General features: G+C 40.8%; 2 protein-coding genes across 2 annotated transcripts; one reads left to right on the forward strand and one right to left on the reverse strand.

The window, feature by feature from the left end:
• Window positions 1–522: 522 nt before the first annotated feature.
• On the reverse strand, window positions 523–12,462 carry LOC102793245 (protein zyg-11 homolog). Its single transcript, XM_087831625.1, has 14 exons — window positions 12,435–12,462; window positions 8,499–8,664; window positions 7,443–8,242; window positions 7,142–7,282; window positions 5,452–5,628; window positions 4,711–4,775; window positions 4,332–4,431; window positions 4,029–4,079; window positions 3,470–3,631; window positions 3,304–3,351; window positions 2,967–3,167; window positions 2,842–2,894; window positions 1,694–1,791; window positions 523–1,498 (listed from the first exon to the last, which is right to left on the reverse strand). Exons 2-14 carry the CDS (start codon window positions 8,644–8,646, stop codon window positions 1,317–1,319), a joined length of 2,226 nt encoding a protein of 741 aa, XP_087687751.1. The 5' UTR covers window positions 8,647–8,664; window positions 12,435–12,462; the 3' UTR covers window positions 523–1,316.
• Window positions 11,694–20,754, forward strand: LOC102792943 (angiopoietin-related protein 1-like). Its single transcript, XM_006786920.3, has 5 exons — window positions 11,694–11,914; window positions 14,652–15,476; window positions 17,205–17,398; window positions 18,481–18,751; window positions 19,563–20,754. Exons 2-5 carry the CDS (start codon window positions 14,690–14,692, stop codon window positions 19,748–19,750), a joined length of 1,440 nt encoding a protein of 479 aa, XP_006786983.2. The 5' UTR covers window positions 11,694–11,914; window positions 14,652–14,689; the 3' UTR covers window positions 19,751–20,754.
• Window positions 20,755–22,566: the final 1,812 nt, after the last annotated feature.

Here is a 22,566-nt window from a genome sequence, read left to right on the forward strand (position 1 = left end):
TCCATGTTTCCCCCCTTGCTTTTGTCCGTTTGATATCCTTCTGTCTGCTTCTTCCTCATGTCACTTAAATATTGATAAGTTCCTCGAGCAACAGAAAGAAACTTTAGACCTGTAACAGTGCACAGCGCTGTTGTCCTTCGGCTCGGTTCTCTCCAGTCACTTTACCTCATCACACGCCATCTTTTCCTGTGTGGAAGTGGAGTTCATACGCTATAGAGTAACAGCACAACTGTAATAAAAACCCTCGAAGGAAGTGCTGTTTTTCCACCCTTCTCATGACTTGGACTTCACACCTCTCTGGCTGTTGGCACTTAAACTTTTAATCCCACAGGGCTGCCACTGTGAGTTTAAAGTTTAGAAGGCGAGTCTGTGTTAAATGCTGCCTCCGGATCAGATCTGGTTCCTGTTTTCAAGCGTACAGAATAACTCACCACTTCCAAAGAAATGAGAAACCTGGCTGAATCACAACATTATATTATTTTTAATAAATACTTTTAAATTCCTGCTGGGATTTTTTTTAAACAGATGAATCGAAGCAAATTGACACTTAAAGTTGAGCAGCCTGGTAATAGTCAAATATTCACGTGAGCTTTTTAAATTTACTTCTCAAAAGGAATTATTAATAGAACAATTTATAATAGACACTCTCGATGCCTACAAGCAGTTCTGTCTTCCGGCTGTATTACATAAAACATAATGAATTCAGCTTCAGAGAGAGCGAGAGTGTGCGAGAGAACAGAAAAATAGAAAGAGGAGAGAAAAACAGATAAACAGCAGGTTAAGCCTGCTGGTACCTAGCCACTTATCACATGATGATGACCTGGAATCCGTACATTTAGTGCCTAAATAATTTACACAAATACATGTTAAGGGCAAAACAGTCCCAAAAATACAGTACTAAAGCACCCCCTAGTGACAGGTTTTGAAATTAAAACCTTAAGTCAATCCATTTTTAGCTGTAGTTCCTTTTATTAAGCTTCTTTGCTGTTCAGCCCATTATCAATGTAGACTAAAAACAGTGCACATGTCAAAGTAGAACATTCGCTCTGTAAACAACAACTCTGGTTTCAAAGTAAGTAAACAGTTTAAAAAATAGATAAAACAAATAACTTTTTACATCAAGCAAATACACTGTCCATATGAAATAAATATTATGCATTATGTGGTTTATTCTATTAAATATGTTTCCAGATGATTAGCATTAAGTGTCTGCACCTTGATACTGCCTCTGCTTTCTCTGCAACTATATATCTAGCATATTTCAGATATAGGTCAAAGATAGCAAATCAAGTAAAATTCTTTTTTTAACACTTCTGTCAAGAGCTTTGAGGTTCCGTCTGATTGTTGAACGCTCCCGCATGAATCTGATATTGCTCAACCATGCTCAAGATGCTGTCTGATAGTCCTTTAATGTCACTGTGTGTGCTGGGATGTGCAGCCAAAGCTTTCAGAAGTTCAGTCAGGCCTTCCTTCTCCAGCATGCTGCTGTAGTGTGAAGCTGGATGGATTGAGGAGAGGAGAAGCGATAAAAAGATGAAAGTGGGAGAGAGCTCAAGACTATTAATAAACCAAACAGCCTATAAAATATGATCATATTTTAGCATGAATAAAACAATTGTTTCAGATCAACCCATCACGCCGATAGTGTAACCGTCCTTGGATCCCTACAGCTGTGTTTGTATGTGTGTCTTACTGTTTTGAGTGCAGACCAGATGTATGGCCCAGACTGCCCACAGCTGCACGCCTGCGGGCTGACAAGTTTGAAGCAGAGGGCAAAAAGGATGGAACGACCTGAAACATGGACATCAAATAACCCAGTTTATGTTTGTCCCAGATGCAATCCAGCTGAGTATGTGAGCTATGGTGATGCAGAAATGATTCTCAATCATATTTAGGACGTTTTCTTGTGATGTCTGAGCTTTCTGTAGCAATTGTGGTAGAATTCTGGGTATAACTCAGCAGAAAAAAAAGAAACAAACAACAACAAAACCAAACTGGCAAGTGCCAGTGATACCCCTCAGGCTCCTGGCAGTCGAATCTTTAGCTGCCACAAATCTAGTGGAAAGACAAGTTTTATAACACATAATTACTAGGTCATCTTTTAAGACTTCAGCTATCAAATTGTGCCCTGGCTGGAAAATCCATACAGCTACAGCAGAAGGGTTATTATCACTAAGAAAATGTAATGAATGCCAAATGGGGAAAAGTCATTTTATCTAAAACGCTGAAACAGTGGTGTTGGTATAGCTGCACCATTGAGAAAACAATGCATAAATTATATTAAAGTTGCAAAATCCAAAAGTATCAGAGATTGTCAGTAGATGCAGCTGTGCTGTCATATGAGAAGCCTATACGATATCCTTCCTGAGTAAATATACCTATAAGCATGGTTTAAAAGATCCTACATGACCTCCTTCTCAAGCTACTATGTTCACTAAACTTGACCTCTGACCTTGAAGTCTTACCTTAATCATGAGGTCAAGGCCGCTGATATTCAAAGCTATCAGAGAACCTTTTCTCATGTTATCATCAAGTTGGTTGTCATCACTGCTGCCCACCTGGTTAACCCAGTTAATGCCCAAGAGTTTCAGGCTGAGAGGTCAAAACTGTTAAAAGGAACTGTCCATGGTGTTTAAGATCAGGCTTGTGTTCCACTGATTGAACTGGTGAAAACTGTGCAAATGCTGAGTGATCTAAAGAGAATGTAACATGTGTAACCTAATTAATGGGAAAGTGTTTAAATAAAGTGTTATTCAGCATGTAGCTCATGTCTGATGTCAATCTCAGACTAGTTTTATTCTCTCTTTACAGATTTCTGTTCTGTCTTTGCTTTTCTCTCACCTGTAAGACACCATCTCCCTCTCAAGATGGGTCCACGTCATGATGGAATCGTGCTGCCGAGACAGAAAGGCATATTCACAAAATGTGGTAGATCTTACGTGAAAAGCAGCATTCAAAACACACACCAGCTGGTTCAGTACGGTGCTGCGCAACTCATTTTCCAGGGTCCAGGCATCTGGTCTGGAAGCAAGGTGCGCCAGTATTCCCCCTGCAAAGTAGCGAACCCCCACATCCACCTGAGAGTCCTGCAGGAGACTGAGAATGTGCTCCAAAAGGTCCTCCTCCATCAGATCAGCCTGCAACTCCTCCACCTCAGCAATGTTGTTCTGCAATTCAGGGAGACCAATTATAGCAGTGACTGCAAAAACATAATATAAAAGGCAAGCATAACACAGGAACTGTTTTGTGTATGATTACGGCTGCCTACAGATGACTTCATTTAAAAGTATATACACTACCCACCAGAAGGCCAAGAACTTTCTGCTGAATAGAAGGTTCAGCGTAGTAGGACTGCAAAGCAAAAGGGAACAGCATGAGAGGAAACATACACTCTTATGTGAACGTCTCTCTTTGTGAGGGTTCATTTTTAATCCGTGTGTCTATTGTTATATTTTCTGGTCTCCTTTACCTCCAGAACCTCCTCGTACAGCTCCAAGCCCCGGCACTCAATGAAATTGCGCGCTGCTACTGGCATTTCATCCGTCAGGTTCCACAGAGCACTCAGGGCAAACTTCAGAGTGGAGTCGACAACTCCAACCATGGCTTTCTGCTGCACAATAGCCAGCAGCTGCTGTTAACAGAGACAACAAGAAGAGGAAATATGAGATCGTGGAAAAGCACAGAGGGGGAGAGAAAATGGGAGATTACTTTTTTTGTAGAATAAATAAATATATAGGAGAACTATTGTACACATAGCGGGAACATACTAATGTGTAGCTTTAGACATAGAGCAAAAGAGGATAACTAAGTGTGGAGAGCAAGATGAAGTGACTGAGAAGCAGAGAAAGAGCAAATTGAGGCGTAGGCGTGCATTAAGCGATGGAATGACAAGGGCATCGAGTAGAGACGAGTATGCATTAAGTAACTGTAAATTGACAGGTGAGAAAGACGGTGAGGGAAAGAAAAACACAGGGAGAGAATTAGAAATAAACCCGTGATAAGCCGGTACCCTGAGAGCCTTAATGTACCTTCATTATAAAGATATCCTTGCTGAATTGTGCCATCTCCTCTGTGGACAACTGCACATAAAAACAAATGGATGAGTGCTTCTTTTAAGGGTTTTTTATCCATTCTTCTAAATGTCAGTCTAAAACAAGAGGGTACTTTTATCCCACAGGAAAATTGTCCACATTTAACTGGACTAAATGAAAGCATAAAGCCGCTCGCTGAAATAAGTGTCAAAGGGTTAGCTCTCAACAGGTAGGATTAAAAGGTGCCACCACTATTTTCCAGCAGCAGACTAATGCACAGCGAGCGAGAAAAGTCTTGACCTTGGCCACCAGAATGGAGATGACAGCCACAGCCATCCTCTGCAGGGTCGGATCCTCGTGGCTGCTCAGCCAGTTAATCACCAGCATTGCCGCTAAATACCTGAAGCACGATAGCAGCGTGGATATAAGGAACACAGTATTACAAAAATACACCAGTGATGCACAGCAAAACCTTGTGAAAAGTTCACTGCTTTGGTTTAACATCTGGAAGAACTATTTCTTTTGGCAGTTACAGTTCAGAAAAAAAACACAACTCAGCTGGATTCCAATCTGATGGAAAAACACTACAGTGCCACTCTATGCGTGCACTGATTATTTTGGCTACTGCCAGACCAATGGACTCAAAGATCATATTACGACTGACGGAAAGTAAACTAACTTGTCAAAAGGAACCTCCTGGAGGATGTAGTCACTGCAGAGGGCCAGCAGACAGTTCTTTTGCACCTGGAGAGACGGTAACACTTCATGAATTGAAGTATGGGGTATTATAGAGCAACTACAACTACAGTCAGGATTAGGTCTTAATTCTGTCAGGAATTAAGTTGGATTCTGGTGAATAGCAACTCAGCTAGAACAAAACCATTGAGTGCCACCTTTTGCTGGTATACAACTACATGATATTATGATTCTAAAATCTGATGGTGGCTTTCACAAAGGATGGGGCATGCACTGAAATCCATCCATTACCTGAAATAATGGTTTTTCAGTGCATCCATTATCTTCAATAGCTTGCACCACGCAACAGCACTTTGCTGCTGCGCAAAGCAAATGCACAGCTAAGGAGCATTTGCGGGTTCAGCATCTTTCAACTTTGACCCATGCTTGCTGGGAAGCACACACTGCTAGTGGAAAGGAGGCTATGACCTGGCAGCAGGTAGGGAAGGCAAAATGAGGAAAAGTTGATATCATAAGTCTGAAATTTTGGCGTGCACACACATACACACACTCTCACCAGAAGATTAATACAAAAACCTTTTGTGGAAAACAAGTTTCTATCCCAGGAGAGACGCCAAGTTTTTAAACTCCTAAAACACCTAATATTAGTAGTGAACCCAAAGGCAAGTAGAGCACATGCCACATCCTGAGGGAAAGCCTTCGAGGCACTGAGCATACTCCTGACCTGCTGGTGGTTGGGGAAATTCTTCATGGTGTTTAACAGTTGGGTGACAGTAGAGCTGAGCAAGCTGATGGGCATGGCCTGTGCCAAGTCCTGAGTGGTCAGGTTGAACACACACGCTGTGGCGACCAGGTGGATGTGCAAGGAGGTGGGGTGCCTCTGCATACCACTCACCACCAGCTATAGGACAACAAAATATCCATTATATTAGTGGTGCCCAACATTTTTTATCTGAAATATAGTCAGAGCACTGTCACTATCTTTTATAAAAATAAATAAATAAAAAAAGGCACCAATCTATGTTCATTTGCACTTATTTTAAACTGAACAATAAACTAAATCAGCTAATTGTTTTAACCATCATCACTATAAGTTCACAATGTCAACCATTCACTACTATGAGTTCGACTCATTGTAACAACTATTCATTTCACTTGACACTTAGTGACCAATAACTTTACGTTTGTCCTTTAGCTACCAATTTCATTTATACTGATAGCTAAAAATATTACCTATTAATCCATACATTTACATTGCAATTTAAACTTTCAATTCATAATCTTAACTTACAGTTTACCTGTTACTTTTTTCAAAACTATTTATTAATTTTTATTCATAACTTTAGCTAGCTCTAAAATGATAAATAAATAGCTAATAAGACTAGCTAACACAAGTGGCTAATCGTAGCTAGCTACACACTAGCTACGAATATAACTGCTAGCCATATTTAAATACTTCATAACTTTGCATCAAGAATTTCATGTAGCTAATTTATTTTACTCAACCACGTTAGCCTATAGTTTAACTGTAACACTTCACCAAAATATTATACAGATATTACTAAAACTTTTAGCTAGCTCCTACATTTCAACTCTTTATCGCTTTGGTTTAGCAAAAAAATTAAAATAGCTTACATACAATTAGCTAATTTTTATATTAATGATATAATTTTGTACCAAATTCTTTGATTCAGTTTTTTTTTAGGTCAGTGTTAGCAGTTGTGCTAATTTTGCTATACTTAAGGATCTTGCAGAAGTACTCTCTGTGGTACTGTACCTCATTTGGGAATCATTTTGTAGATCATTATTACACAAGTATGTGTTTTTGAAAAAGTAATGAAAGCAATATCCAATCTGCATGTTCTTTTGTTCAATTCTCAGCTCTATTCAACCAATTCATCTGTACAGTTGAACTGTACTATTTAACATCAAGGCTGTAATTTAAACTGCCTCACCACCTCTTCTCTTCAATATCCACAATTCACAGGACATTAAAGCTGTAAATTAGGAAAGTGGTTTAAAACACCAAAGAACCAAAGATTTTTGAGGAAAAAAAGATTATTCATATTATTTTTTTCTTTATTTCAATAAATCATGTACTTTGAGATATGGTGTGGATGTTTGCATTGGTCTCTGCATATGCTGTTTCTCTTGGCAAGGTCTTAGTTAAAAAAAAAGGAAATGCTAGTTTCAGTGACAGTACTGTTTTTAAAAAAGAAATTAATGAACAAGGGAAAAGATCTCATACAATGGAGAACAAAGGGAGATACTACAGTAAAATCTTACTTATGGTAAGTTTTTGCTTCTCCTAAACTGAACAAAATAGCCAACTGATTTTCTGTTACCACCCAATCAAACAAATCATTCCACAGGTTAACTAAAGACATGTCGGGAAGCAATGCAGACCACAACACCTTCAGCACGTCTGGCTGTGGTTTGTCAGTGTCAGTGGTTAGACTGTAGAGATGGACAAGGGCCTCTCGTATGAAACACTCGCGGTCTCTGTACCTTCTGAGTGCCTCACACACCTGATTCTCATCGGCCTCTCCTGTTACCTGGACACACATTCAGCAGCATTACAGAGAGAGGATATGCAGTGGGAAAATTCAGAAAGAGTACAAACAGAGCCTCAAGTCAAAAATAAATGAGAAGCTTGTGCAGTAATCAGGCTTGTATTTCTACCATTGCATTCCCTGGGTAGTAAAAGATTCTTACTTTTAGGCTTTTCTGTGTAGAAAAGAAGTCACAGGAGCTAACCCCAGTGGCTAGCAGGCCCAAAAAGACCAGTCCACTTCTGGATTCCACAAAGCTTCTGATTGCAGCTTCACTGATTCTCTTCCGACCAGAGATATCTAAAGAAACTAGTGATGGGAGGACCTGGGGACTCCCCTCCAGAAGCTGCCGCACTGTCTCATCTCCATCTCTTCCATCACTGTCATCTACAGAGAAGTGGTCCTCTGAAAAGTCCAGATGCTTGAGAGCATGAAGCTGGCTAAAGACAAAGAGCAGCTGGGCAGGGGACATATCCAGGTGCTGCTGCCTGTGGGCAATAAGGGACCTCAGGGTGTTTTTGCACTCAAGAAGTGCAGTGAGCTTTGAGATAGCACTGCAAGAAATATCCAGCGTCTCCAGTTGAGGGAGATTGCAGATATCCTCAAGGGCAGCATCATTTAGGTCTGTGTTGGCAAGGTTTAGCATTCTAAGGCCCCGCAAGGAGCTGAAGCCAACATGGATCCCACCATTTGCCTCTAAAGACTCCCAGTCCATACGTAAACCGTTGAGGGACAACCTCTGCAGGCTGGATCTGCATTCTGGGTTGGAGGCCAAGCCTGAGACAATGTCAGCCCCAGTAAGACCACCAGAGACCCAGGAGGCATCTAGTTCCAGGAGCCGGTGAGGGCAAAGAGCCAGGCGGAAAGCTTCTGCAGACAGTGGACAGCTCTGAATGGAGGCTCGGCGCAGACGGAGTTCTTTGCAGTTTCGGAAAATCCCAACAGTTGTGTCATTCAGTATCTCTTATGGGAAGAAACAAACATAGGGATATTGTAGGAAAAAGAAGCATCGGTTAAGCCATATTTATGTTTGTGGAATATACCTTTCCTACTCTTGCAATATAACAAACTGAAACCCCTGTTTACTGCGAGCTAATAAATCATTTCACCTTCAATGCTTTGGAATAATTTTTCTTTCCTTCAGTTTGCCAAACAACTGCGACCACTCAGTAGCGGTAGAAAATTGATGTTTGCAGAGCTGTTTTATTTTCTGACCTACCTTTAGCTGCCATGTGATTCAGAAGCTGGTCAGCAGTCTCCTGCGGGAAGACCGGGGCCCAGATGAGGCTCATGGAGCCGTCTGCTCGCATGCTGCACAGAGAGCTCAAGCTCTGGCACACCTGAGCCAAGCAGAGGTCACAAAGCATCGGGGGGCCCTCTGCATCCTGCAACAACATCACCATGTATCACAATAATCACACACGCCACAGAAGAAGTATATGCTCATATACTCACTTCAAAGAAATCTCACTGACTCAAATTAGAGGAAAAACTTTAGATATTATTCCATGTGATCTGGCCAAAATACAACAGTGCAAGTTTTATTATATGTTATAATTCATAATTCTGTGATGTAAATGTCATATTAAGAGGTTTCAGTTTATTCTAATTTCATTTAAGCCTACATAGACCCTCCAGTTGTCTGTGTGGTCTTCCTCAGGCCTCAGCGGATCTACAGAGACACGGATCTCTAACCTTAGTCTAATTTTATCCGCCACAGATGAGTCTCCGCTCAGGAGCAAAGCCTGTTTAAATCGCCTCGACCCCACCGCTTTCTGGAGGGCAAAGTGGACAATAACAACTGTTGCTTCCACGGCTCTACACAACAGCCGAGTGCTTGTCACAGAGTCGATGTGCACGAAAATAAAACCCTGGCGACATTACATGGAAGGGAATGGGGTCAAACTCACCATGCTTGAAAGTGAGAAGTCCGCAGGAAAAATGAAAAAAGTAACAGCAACACTTCGTTCACCTGCTTTTTAAACCATGTTACTCTGGTTATTTATTCATTTCCTTCCCTTTAAACAAATGACAGCTAATCAAACGCTCCTCTGTTTAGATTAAAGTCGCTACAGTTTTTCGCCAGACGTCAAACCACAAGTGTCAACTGTCAATGTCCAGCTTGTGATTGGTCAAGCCGCATGACGTCACCGAGGGCTTGGCGCAGTGTCTGTGATTGTAGGGGATTAAACGCTGTATCAATTACAAGCTTAGAGAAGTGTCTTTGGAGGTATTGCATAGATTCTAAATAGTGAGACTTGGATGGTGACTTTAAATGTTACGATTACTGTGGACTGGGTCTTAAAAAATAATATATATATATATTTTTCCCTCTCCCTTTGATTTCATCACATATGTATTCTCCAACTTTCCACTAGACCAGTATTTCCCCCTTACCTTCTTTAGGTCTTGGGGCAACCCAAAGTGCCTCTCATTTTTCTTGCTGAATAGGAATATGAACATGTAAATAATATAAAATAGCTATCTATTACTTTTTGGACTGAATACAGCCTTCCACATTTACATAGCCACAAAGCATATGCTTACACACAAACACATAAACCAGGTACTAATTCTGATAAAAAATAAATATGGATATTTTTGTGGAGTTTGTCAGTTCTTTTACTCCGCAGACTCATTAAGAAATATATTCTTTTAGTTTATCTGGGATTTTTGTTATTGTGTTTTTGCACTTTTTTTTAAAAAAAAGAAAGTGTATCTGCTTTCATGCATCTTCATATCTTCATTCAGAATAAACTGGTACAACTATGGTATTTGCGAAGGTGAAACTGGGTGGTAGTAGAGTAGTTCGGCCACAAGGAGGGGCTCACAGAGAGGGGTGGATTTTATTTTTTACCACAGTGACAGCTTAAGTCTCGAAGTTCAAAGTGAACTTTCACAGAAATTATCCACAGATACAAAGGATGAAACTCCATTATGTGCCTCCAGAATATATACTTTACATATACTTGGTTTTCAGAAATTTGAGCAGTGAGCCACTTCAGGTGGAGCATGGAAGACCAGGTGATTTGTTTAGAGTTTAAAAGAGTTTGCAGATGTTATTATGCTTACCATGTTTTATTGTTAAAGGTTGATAATAATAATGGAATATGGGTCTTAAATTATTGATTCTGCAGGACATTTTTTCAGCTTCTGAAATGGCACGTGTTAGAAAAAGTTTGGTAACCGCTGTGGAGTCTGTAGTAAAACATCATGTTAACTCAGAGAAACGGGAAAATTATGAGGAGCATTTTGCTCAAAGAGTAATGTCTGTTTTCATAATATATTTGAATAATTATTTTTATTTTGAAAAGTAGCAAAGTCACTTTGATGTCTTCAGGCTTACTGCAAAATTATTTCAAAATAATGAACAAATTTAGAATTATTTAGTTTTATTCACTGATATGATTTTACTTGCTCAGAAATCTGGTATTACCAAGGCTAAAACAATTTATTTACAAATTAAAGATTTAAAAAAAAAAATTATTAAAAAAGCTTTTTCCTTTTCAGATTTTCAGATTTCAAAAACATTTTTAAAAATAAAGATTTTTCATTCCTGTTTGCTGTAATTTTTCAGTTTCACCCACTGCAGTGAGACTCACTATGTCGATCACGCACAAACAAACATATGCCCTCACACATGTGTGCGTCACACATGAGCACCCACACACTTCTACACAGACACATTTCTACAATATGAATCCTGTCTTGATTGCTCAGAAACAATACTGTCCTCCCACATGCTGAAGTATGCCTCCCCACACAGAGAATCCCCACGCTTCAAAGCCTGTGCTTCCTCTCCGGTCCAAAACATTTAGCTGAGGGGCGTTCTTTTTTGTTTGCAAAGCCCTGTGCATATTATCCTCATACCAAATAAGCACAGCTGCCAATAGCTCTTGGATTGCCTCTGGAGGAACACACATCCCATATAGGGAGTAAACATGAGAGAAGCACTCGCATCCAAAAAACAGACCTCGTATTATTATGCTAGAGCTACTGGATCGCCAGAATCACTCAGTCATTAGATTTGAGTTGATAGGAAACAGATTTGCGTGGAGTAAGCAGACTGTGAGAAGTAGTTAGGTGAATGAAACTGACAGATGAATATGTGAGTGAGAGGGAGAAAAGGAAAAAGTCCATCAGCTTTCAAGCCTGACTGGCATGTTGCATGTGTAGGAGACCGACTAACCCTGCAAACCAGATCTTGTTAGGATTTAAAAGATGGCAGAAAGATTGTTTTTTGCATGTGCCTTCACCAGTAACTGACTCACAGCCAAGTGCATTCATCACTTTGTGGTGAAACTTTATATTAGGAGGAGTCTTATCCCCAAACTGACATCAGAGGAGGAAGGCAGGGCCAAAGCCTCTACTCAGACTACAGGAGGAAAAAAAAAATCACACCATCAGCCCCTCTCGTTCTGTATATGGACCACCCTCCAGTGTCCTCTTCCAGTTGACAGTTTCTGCTGGTGCCATAGCATAGTGTGCAGGCCGTTAATCTCAATGAGAGCAAAGTCAGAGGGAGACTGGGAGTGAGGAGATGGGAATGGAGAACCATCAGAGGAGGCACGCGTGAGACACCGAGCTGGGTTCTACCTGCAGCTCTTGGACCACTGATTGATCTCACTGACACAGGTTAGACTTTTGCCTGTTTTAAGATCTCAGAGTGGCATGTGAAGTTTCAGAAACTGATGTGACAGTATGTGTATTTTTGAACTATATGCGCATTATTGAATCTGTAGATCTTTGATGAATGCAAAACACAGAATTAAATGCAATGTACTGAGTATAAACCTTCTTCTTCCGATGGCTTTAGAAGGATCTGTGGAAGGACTGTTAATCTCCTAAAGGAAATATGTCTAATGTGAACCATTTGGCCCCATTCACCATGTTTAATGCTCATGTTTAATGTTGTCTCTTTAGCAGACAGACTTAATCAGTGGCACCGTCTGAATAACTTGTGGTCTAATCCTGAAAGAAATCTGCTGGCTCCGAGCAAAAGCCACAACAAAGTTTGAGTGGGATAAAAAGGAGGGATATGTGATTTGCAATAATATATTCTGTATGTTGGTATAACCAGTTTGATGGGACCGTAGGGACTCATATGCTGTGTTCACAGATATATAAAAGAAAATCCTTTAATCGAGGAGCTTACCAGCACACAGTGGTGCCACTTAGAGTTAGTGGGCCATTTGGCAGAGTCCTCCTAGTTCCCTTCTCCGCTGGGGAAAACCAGCCACCGCAAAGTTTGACCCGTCTGGTTGCAAAGGACTGTATTAATATAGATGAGGTGGCTGGATCTGGTCAGGTCTGGCTCTGACCAAGGAACGTCGAGGTGAAAATACCCTTTTAATAAGTGAAAAAAAGAGGGAGAGAAAAATGAATGCTGTGGCCGAGTTGATGAAGACCAGCAGGGTGTGAACGACAGAGAGAAACCTGGTGGTAATAACTGCAGATGAGATTCACAGCTGCGGCTGCGGAGCCTCTATGTAAACACTGTCACTCCTGTCAGACCAGAGTCTGTGAGATTCATATTGTGGTGTTGGAGACATACAGATGGGCCAATTGCTGAGCCTTAGCTATTGAAGGGAGGGATGACCGGTGACTACAGAAAGACAGGAAAAATGCACTCTCTGAGTAATGATAACTGACTGCCTGTGCCAAGGTGTTATTGAAGCCCGACACATGGGCCACTTTCATTAAAGTGCCTTTTCCTTTCCCATCATATGGTTTGTGATCTATGCCAAATAAACAGAAGCTAGTTCCATATGTAAAAGCTAAAACAAGCCAAAGCTTTATTTCTATCAATGAGTCTTTGTGCTTCATGAGAACACAAAAAACTTTCCCTTGAGGCGAGCATGTTTTTTTTCCCTGCAAGGATGATAAAAGGGTACTATTCTGCTACGGGAGCATTCTGAGCTTAGGTAATGCTCTGGGATCGGTCCCGTTTACTGTGGTCAGGGCTCTTCAATGCAACTAAACATCAAGTTAAGGCCACAGAAATGATTCAATGCCCCTGCTGTCTCTGCCTCGCGATCATTAATTTCTGCCTTCGTGGGCATCTGTAAAAATCCTCAGCAGATGTGTTTCAGAGCATCAGCGTGATGCAGTTCATATCGTGCGCCTGTCAGAAGTGTCAGCTGAAGGTTCAGCTTCAACTCATCCACCAGACTGCCTTCTGGTTGGATTTGGCTTGACTGCCAAAGTCAGCCTGACACTGTTGTTGCTCCACTTCCAGAGCCAAGCCATGTTACTGAATATGAGAAGGAGGGATCTTTCACTTTGCATGCGCCCACCCCTGCTTCTTTTCGTTGCGCTGTCAAAACCAATAAGATCAAAACACCAGCTTTCTTCCCAAAAATAGACTCCGGAAAACATTACTCATAACCCAGGAATCCCCCCCCCCCCCCTTTTTTTTTTTTTTTAACTCTGCTCTTCATCAAACACGCCAATTTATTTTATTTGTCACCAAAACTCAAATGTATCTGCTTTCTAGCAGCCAGGAAGAAATGGCAGAAGTTAAAGTGAGTCAGAGAAGCCCAATGACTACCACCTGCTGCTTTCTTTGCTCATTACCAGACTAAAAATGTCTGCACCTCATGAAACGTAGACTGCCGCTGGATGCTTCCCTATTAGATAGCATATTCAGCATCCTCCATGGCCACAGTAACACAGTTTTCTCTCAAATATATTTTAATTTAATTTAATTTTTTCACTTGGAGTTAAATCTTTTGTCAGATTCTTCTGTTTTATCCACATAAACTGGTGCCGGTATGGTGAAAGACTATAGGGGAGATTTGCAGAAGGTCTGAGCCATGAGGTCTACTGAAATATTAAAAACAGATCTCAGCACTTGTTCACACCCGCCCAGACACCTGATACAAATGTGGTAAGAAAGAGAACTCACGAGGGAATGTATTTAGAATAGGAGATTTTAAATACACAGATTCCTTCTGATGAACAAACAGCTTAGTACGTGAAAACAGGTGTATCTCAATTTTCACTTTTGTAAAAACTATTTAGTTATTGGTGCTTTTTGACTAAGTTTTGCAGCCGCACTGGATTAAACAGATTCAAAGGAGAAAAGAGAGCCTCTGCAAAACTTTAGTTTTCTTGTAGTCTGCCTGTTAGAAAGATGATCAAATGGAAAGAGATGAGTGACAAAGATAAATATCTGAACCAACTCTAGTGATGTCAGTTTATTTTGATGCTACCAAAGTCCTTTTAGAAGCAGGTACCCACTGATGTCCAGATCTGTGGCAGGGAATTTGCAAGGAGCTGCAGGTCAAATATGGTGTTTTCATGGAAAACTCTAGAATAACACCAACCTAATTCCTTATGTATGCAATGCGTTTCTCTTTCCTTTTCATAGATCTGTATGTTTTTTTGATAACGCATAGAGGAAACACCATGGGACCTGGAATGTGGACCGTATTTATTCTGCTTGGTCTGTCCCTCTGGAGCAAGAGTCAAGCCTTTACCAAGAACCCCATCCTCTCCCGGATAAGAAGGGCCCCAGAGGCCAATGGAGAAAACAAAAAGTGCTCTTACACCTTCCTGGTCCCCGAGCAGAAGATCACAGGCCCCATCTGTGCCACCCGTGGTTATTCGACCGACAAGGATCGAGTGACACGCCTGGATGTGGCCTCGGTGCGCGACCTGCTGTCTAAGCAGCGTCGGGAGATGGAAACTTTGAAGCTGGTGGTGGACGTCGATGGCAACTTGGTGAATGAGATGAAGCTGTTGAGGAAAGAGAGCAGAAACATGAACTCCCGAGTGACCCAACTCTACATGCAGCTGCTTCATGAGATCATCCGGAAGAGGGACAACTCGCTGGAGCTGGCTCAGCTGGAGACACGGATCCTCAACGCCACCACCGAGTCGCTGCGCCTGGCATCCCGTTACAGGGAACTGGAGGCCAAATATGCAGCCCTGTCAGCCATAGTGAATAACCAGTCAGTGGTTATAGGAGCACTGGAAGAGCGCTGTATGCAGGTGTATAGTCGTAGGCATGAGCATCCGCCTCTTGGACCTCCACTGGTGCAGGTGGTGCCTGAGAACATTCCAGTCAATGTGCCACGTTTCACCAATGAAATCCAGAGGTTTGCACGGGAACGAGGCTCTCGTTCCGGTCCGTCACCCACAAGCGGTACCCTGGAAGCCCAGAAACCTCCACAGAGAAACTTCAGCGCAGAAGGTTAGAGAGTTACTCATCCATCCACAAATCCATTCATTTAATCCCTGCTTCAGTCCCAAATATCCAACACAGTCATGGTAAAATGTAGAGCAGCCTTCACAGGCCAACCACAACAAAATAATCATCCAAAATTTTGAACACAGCTGCAGGTGGGCCAGTGTCCCAACTTCTAAAGGTTAAAGATTTTGTAAATTCAGCTCGCACCTCAACAGAAGGAACACAAACCAGGATGGAAATAAAAATGCGCTAATGTCTGAATAGAGGCATGCAACCTAAAGTAGAACAAAGAAAGTCCTATGCAGTGAGATTTTGCTCATCAACAGATCTCCCTCAGATAGTTCAATTACCTTCACCCAAGAATAATAGAGTGTGTTGAACTTCAGTGCAGCTGTGTGCAAAAGATCCTTCATAAAACTGCAACTGCATGTGAAGTGCAGACAAAACTCAGGCTGGCATTACAGGCGCCGTCCAAACCACAAAGTAGAGGTAATTCTGTTATATAAGTGAATGGACTATACCTTTACCTTATTATCATAATGTGAGCGACTTCCTCATCCTTTCTGTAAACTCACTTCTACACCTGCTAACAATGAAAAAATTTACAATGAGAATGTTAAATTAGCTTGAGAAAGGGCAGACATTATTAAAGAAAGGTTAATAAGATATCTACTTTTTTATTACTTCAAATGAGGGAAAGTTATTTCTTATTATAGTGACTTAATAGGCCAATTTTCTTCTACTACTCTGTAGTTAACTTTGCAGACCTACAATACATGTGTTTTATATTACTCTGCGTGCTTGTGTGACTTTTTTTTCCGTGTTTACTGTTTTTTCCCGCATATTTCATTTTCTGTCAGACATTTCGTTCCTTGTAATGTAAACTCATTGTCTCAGTGCTCTAATTTAATCTGCCCTATGAAACCCAATTGCGGTCGGATGATAGGTTTGGTCAAAATTGACCTTTTGTTCTCTAGAGAAGTGTGCTTTGTGAAAATGTAACATTTGAAACCACTTACCTACAAAACAGGATAAAAAAAGAGAGGAGTAGCCTGCAATGTTACCCAGTGATTTGTGAAGTCCTTTTAAAGCCTCAAGCTGAGCATTTACACTTTGCAATCTTGTCAATATCAAACAGGGCCATACTTACAAAATGAGCATCATGTTGTATTCAGTATTCATAAACTCAACAGAACAGTTTTTACTGATAGCACGGATTAAGGGAGTGCAAGGTCCCTGTTGGCCTATACAAAAAGTAGTCCACGCTAACTACATCTTAGCTAGGTTAGGCTAACTTGAGGATAGTTTGTTAATCTAAGCTGAAGCAAATTTGATTTCTTTTGGGTTTTGTTTTTGTTTTGTTTGTTTTTTTTCTAATTTTTGTGCATTGGAAAAAAGAACTGGATGCTCTAAAGTCCAATTCAGTTTCTTATGTAGCATAAATAAGTTACTGGCTGAACCTAATAGCAAACAGTACTGGTAAAAGCTAACTAGCCTAGCATCCGTTTCCTTAACAATTCAAAAAGCCTAACAAACCTCACCTTCAGATTTTTTTTCTCAGCTCTTTGATTTTTCTAAGCATATACAAATGTGTTTTTAGTAAATCTGATGATTATTTCCTACAAAAATGTAGAATGTTTTTCCAGCTCTCTACTTTCTTGATAGAGCTAGATTTTCTAGTTCTCTCTTACTTTTATCAACTGTATCCTCTCTTATTCTCTTTTCCCTCAGGCCCATTCAGAGACTGTCTTGCAGCACAGGAGGCTGGCTACAGCACTAGTGGCATGTACCTAATCAGACCAGATGAAGCTGAGAGGCCAGTGCAGGCCTGGTGTGAACAGGACATAGACAACGGCGGCTGGACTGTCATCCAGAGCAGAAGGGATGGTTCAGTTAACTTCTTCAGGAACTGGGAAAACTACAAGGTGATGACTTTTGCACTTCCTCTGCCACATCTCTTTCCCCCTCTTTTCTTCTTTTAAAAGTGCTGTCAAATAAATACTTGGCCTATCCAGAGATAACAATGTGCTGTTATACGTTCCATCTAGAGGAACCACTGGGGTGTTTGAAACAATTCCCTGAGCCTGAATCTTCATGTATCCACTTACTGTAAGGTATAATGCCCTGTCAGCAGCACCATTTGTTGGAGATCCTTTTTTATTTTCCCATTATGAAACATTAGCTGTCCCACTAGGAAGGTATGTTCCACAGCTCAGCTGAAGCCAAATTCTTTCCAAACTGCTTCTACTACAGCACCTTCCTGGGTGGATGGTTAGTACTACACCACACTATATAGAGCCCCCTCATCAAAGCACAGTGAGACTGAGATTGAGTACATCATTGCTGGCAGCCTCTACAATCTGGAGTTCCATTCAACCAGGTCAAGGCTGGAGTCTAAATTGCAATTTCCAACATTGATTTACCTCTGTACTCTCCCACAAAGCCACCACACACATACACACACCACAGAGGAGGCCTCAAACTCAAAGCCTACATCATTCATCATTTGCTGGCTCCCCGAACTAATCCGCAATCACAAACCTCAACCTCTTTTACCACGTGAAGTGTTCTGGCGGCATGTAGCCAGACATAGATGGCTGGTGGTTTTTCAACACAAGTGGCCAGGCCAGTTTCACTATTAGCAATGATCCAAGAGATCATTGCTGTGGGGTAGGAGCAATGAAGGAGGATTTTGAAGACAGATGGCTTTTCCAGCATAAACTCTACAGCATGTCTTCCTCAGGAATTTCAAATGCAGGATGGTATCCGTATATCTCAATGTATTTATTTTTCCTTTTTAATTTTCACTTTTTTGCAGAATCATGTCATGAGAAAGACCTTTCTCATTTGTTCCCCTGACAGTCACTCATCATCGCCGACAACTCCTTTTTATTTTCCTAAATAATCCTCATGTTTCTAAACTCCACGGGTAACCGCAGAACAAACAGTGTACATTGTTTTCTGTGATCTTTGTTGTAACTTTCCTTTTAATCTTCCTTTGACTCAGAGCGGCTTTGGCAACATAGACGGAGAGTACTGGCTCGGCCTAGAAGGCATCTACGGCCTCGGAAGGCAGGGGGACTACAAGCTGCTAGTGGAGCTGGAGGACTGGATGGGCAAGAAGGTTTACGCTCAGTACAGCAGCTTCCACTTGGAGCCAGAGAGCGAAGGCTACCGCCTGAGGCTGGGCACCTACCAGGGCAATGCTGGGGATTCTCTGAGCAGCCACAACGGCAAACAGTTCACTACTCTGGATCGAGACAAAGATGCTTTCTCAGGTAAATAATACTGTGTGATTGTCACACATAGTCTTCTCTGAAGTGTTGAAATATACATTTTCTCTTTGAATAATTGAGACCATTAAATTATTGGAATCTGCAGTCTAAGTGGTCCTACTTGATTGGTCAAAACATATCAGAATCGACTAACAGATTCAAAAGGGAACACACTGTGACACGAGGCCAAGTTTGTTTATATCAGTGGTATATGTAAAAGATGGGATGGGTCTAAAAAACTGTACTTTACACTTGCATTCTTTCTAATTGGGGGCAATGCAGCTGATTACAAGTTTACAAAGTTACCTTAGTAAACATTTTCACCTAATTTAGTTTATGGTCTCAATACTTTGTTTCAAATATTGTTTATCACAGCAAGATGCTCATTTCATAAATATGGTTACAATTACTGTAAAATAGACTAGAAAGCAATGTATGATTTAAGGCATGGCTACTGTATGAGCACGTGGTGTCCTATATTTGTCGCTTTCAGAAAAGCTTTACTATCACAGTCAATTTTTCTCACTTGATAGAAAAAATAAAGACTGGGTTCCATCGCTAGAAATACTTTTTCTATCCATCATTATTGACAGACGTATAAGATAACACAATACAATACAATGTTATGTTATATGTGTATACACAACACAGAACGCTAATCTCAAGATAACAAAAGGACAAAAACAGAACAAAAAGGGAAAAAAAACTTATAATTTTTTAAAATTATAGTAATGCTTCCTTTAGGGCAGTGCCAATTACCTCACTGAGAAGAATAACAAATAAGATAACCAATTCTTCTGTTTCCCATTCGCAGGTAATTGTGCCCATTTCCATAAAGGAGGCTGGTGGTACAACGGATGTGGCCAAACCAATCTCAACGGTGTCTGGTACAACGGAGGTGTCTACCGTAGCAAATACCAAGACGGTATCTTCTGGGCCGACTATGGCGGAGGTTTCTACTCGATGAAGTCTGTCCGCATGCTGATCAGGCCCATAGATTGAGAAGAATGCATAAGCCAGGCTGGTCAAGGGGCAGCTATGTAGGCCAGGGCAAGCTTGACTCCGTCTACATTGAGCCTAGCTTGAAGATGGAGTTTACCAATCGTCAGACAGTGACCTGAACTCTCTGCTATAAAAGACACAGATTCTGCTTGTTCTCCTTTTGATATCATAGCTGACTCAAACATAGACGGATTTACAGATTTATATTCCTATATGACTGCTCATAGGAAGCCATACTGCTCCTTTAACCACCTAATGTGTATGACCGAGAAGGTGAATTAAGAGTATATGCCTACGTTTTTCACTAAAATAATGGTAGCTGTCTCTCTGATTAAGAAACCACAATGTTTTCTTATTAGTATATGACTTCATGGAGCAGAGAAGCCACATCATAAAGGAACTTCAGCGGCCGTGATTTCATTCCCACGGTTAGCATCACAGGCTCTTAATGCAGCTCGTCCTACCTCGCCAACATAAACGTCTGGAGGAAACACACGTATACGGCATTTAACTTGCTATAGTTGCTGGTAGCTGGAAAAGATATTTTGTTACTACGTTATAGATTTATCTGGGCTCTGTATTCACTTCCAGATGTGAAAGAGCAACACATTAATGAGTTGGAGTTTATACGTTTGATTACATGGAAAGAGTGGCGATTTTATTTTTAATCCCTACACTTAAAATGACCTGTATACTGCATGTTAAAGTACTTTGAGTGCAGAAGACCAGAAAGGATAATTTATGTGTATAATTAAGTTATCATTACAGTGAAAGGGGCCAGGTGTCCTGAGGGAAATAGTAAATGATCCTGAAGAAAATAGGACTAATTTCCTGCACTGTACGCGACAATCATTCTCCAAGTGTGCTTACACGTATGGAAATTTGTTTTATACGTTTTTCTCATTTGGCTGTTGATTAAACTTCAGTATGACTCTGTGATACAATCATTGTTGGGAGGGGGAATAAAAAAGATGGATTTCCGTTTTGTTTTGAGTGGTTTTCGAGCATGAAGAATATGCCAGCCGAGCGTGTTGAAAGTTATAGGCATGGGGACAGACAACGAGAAACACATTTCTGAAAGCCAGACGGAGATGGAGAGAGAAATAGAGGGAAGGAAGGGGAGGAGGAGATGAACTGGGATGGAATGGGTCCAAATTTCCAAGTTATTTTTTCCAGCCACCCAACCAGCCCCCTACCCGCACAACCTTTTTTTTTTTTAAACACAGAGAAATGTACATTCTTTCCACACAAAAGTGCTTGAACTGTATGTTTTTGTAATTTAAAAAAATCTCTTCTCAACAAAGACACCAGTCCCTGCACCCTGTAATCACTGGTATAGATGGAGAGCAGCATCCTTTTAAGGAAAACCATCCCTGAGGAGGGGGTTGCAGAGATGTAAAATGATGGGGATGCATTTGAAGAAATAGCCAGTTGTTGTATCCACAACAACACATTAAAGCCAAGCAGCCTGTAGTCTCGGATCTGAAAATAGGCTCACATGTTGTGCTCACCCACCACAATGGCCTGCACACCCATGTCTTTAAAAACTTTTATAAAGCATGAAATATGAACCGGGAACACGGGTCAAACCCAGCTGGACAGGGAAACATGTTTATGGACATGTAAAAAAAGCAGCCGCTAATAAAAAAAAATGGCATTACAATCTTAAAATTAAACAGCAATAAAAGCCAATGAGTCACGATGCTTGGCAGAACAATATTACACAACCAACAGTCACTAAATGGGAACATTTAGGGTTCACTTCAGGGGACATTCTTGTTCAAGTGGTTTCAAAAGAGCTCTTTTTATAGGCTGGTTTATCTGTTCACCAACTCAATAGGCTTACTTGACTTATTAATTATTAGTCCTGTTCTGTCTTGCTGGTTAAAAGTTGTTTTCCACGGCTAATTCAAACGAGTGCTATGACACTTAATAGAAGAAGGATATGCAAAATCCAAAAGTTCCAGGGAATTCCTGGACCAGTTTGCAACACTTTGAATTTGACACTAATAAGAGTTGTCTTAAATCTTTCTGCCCTGTCGGCTTTGTGTTGATGAGCCAGACCATCACACTCTTCAAGTGGTGTCCGTGGATGACTGGTTTCAAGCAAAGTCATCCACGCCAGGCGCACAACTTTGATCACATGGAACACATGAATCCTTTTTCTTTCTTTTTCAACCATTGTGTACTCCCTTTGACAGTCCAAAAGAGTGCCCTTTATGTCTATAAATCTGTCTCATTATAACCGTCAAAACCTCTGTTTCCTGAGAGTTTGCCTGCATGCATGTCGATGTTAGTTTAGAAGACTGAATTTAATTACATCAGAATATCTTGCAAACAGGAAAATTGAGATTAACGGTACAACTCTCATGTGTCTCTAATAAATCTGAAACTAGCCACCTGGCGTTTAGCTTACTTTGCCATAAAACTGGAAAACGCTTCCAGTCAGGATCAAGAGTTATAAAAGCAAAGCAAGTGGATCCAAAGCTTACAGATTAATGTGATATACCCCCTTTTTTTACTTCTAAAATGAGAAGTTGAGTAGTTCTGGAAACTACCCCCATAACACTGATTCCACGCAGCTGAAAAGATGAAAAAAAATTGCAAAGCTATTAAAGCTAATTTTAGTTTTATTGTTTGAGGATTCTTCTGATTTTAAGAGGATTTGTCTTCTGTATAACCGTTTCTGTGCTCAAGTAAGCTAAGAGCTAGCAAAAAAGCAAATAAACGTGAAAAATAGAGGCCAAGGGCTTTAATCTGTCACAGGTCTGAAAATATATAAATGCTTATTGAATCCTTCATTTAAACCTTTAGCT

Source organism: Neolamprologus brichardi, chromosome 18, assembly GCF_056152115.1.
Source record: "Neolamprologus brichardi isolate AB-2024 chromosome 18, ASM5615211v1, whole genome shotgun sequence".
Classification (NCBI taxonomy): Eukaryota; Metazoa; Chordata; class Actinopteri; order Cichliformes; family Cichlidae; genus Neolamprologus; species Neolamprologus brichardi.

What these genes read in the sequence shown, in the direction of transcription:
- LOC102793245 (XM_087831625.1), bottom strand. Translation starts at nt 8,646, where the DNA reads ATGCTTTGTGACCTCTGCTTGGCTCAGGTGTGCCAGAGCTTGAGCTCT. An exon ending in GAATCACATGGCAGCTAAAG is followed by an intron (nt 8,243 to 8,498) that starts GTAGGTCAGAAA and finishes TCTTCCCATAAG; the next exon opens with AGATACTGAATGACACAACT. An exon ending in AGGGAGATGGTGTCTTACAG is followed by an intron (nt 1,792 to 2,841) that starts GTGAGAGAAAAG and finishes TCCATGTTTCAG; the next exon opens with GTCGTTCCATCCTTTTTGCC.
- LOC102792943 (XM_006786920.3), top strand. Translation starts at nt 14,690, where the DNA reads ATGGGACCTGGAATGTGGACCGTATTTATTCTGCTTGGTCTGTCCCTC. An exon ending in GAGAAACTTCAGCGCAGAAG is followed by an intron (nt 15,477 to 17,204) that starts GTTAGAGAGTTA and finishes CTTTTCCCTCAG; the next exon opens with GCCCATTCAGAGACTGTCTT. An exon ending in AGACAAAGATGCTTTCTCAG is followed by an intron (nt 18,752 to 19,562) that starts GTAAATAATACT and finishes TCCCATTCGCAG; the next exon opens with GTAATTGTGCCCATTTCCAT.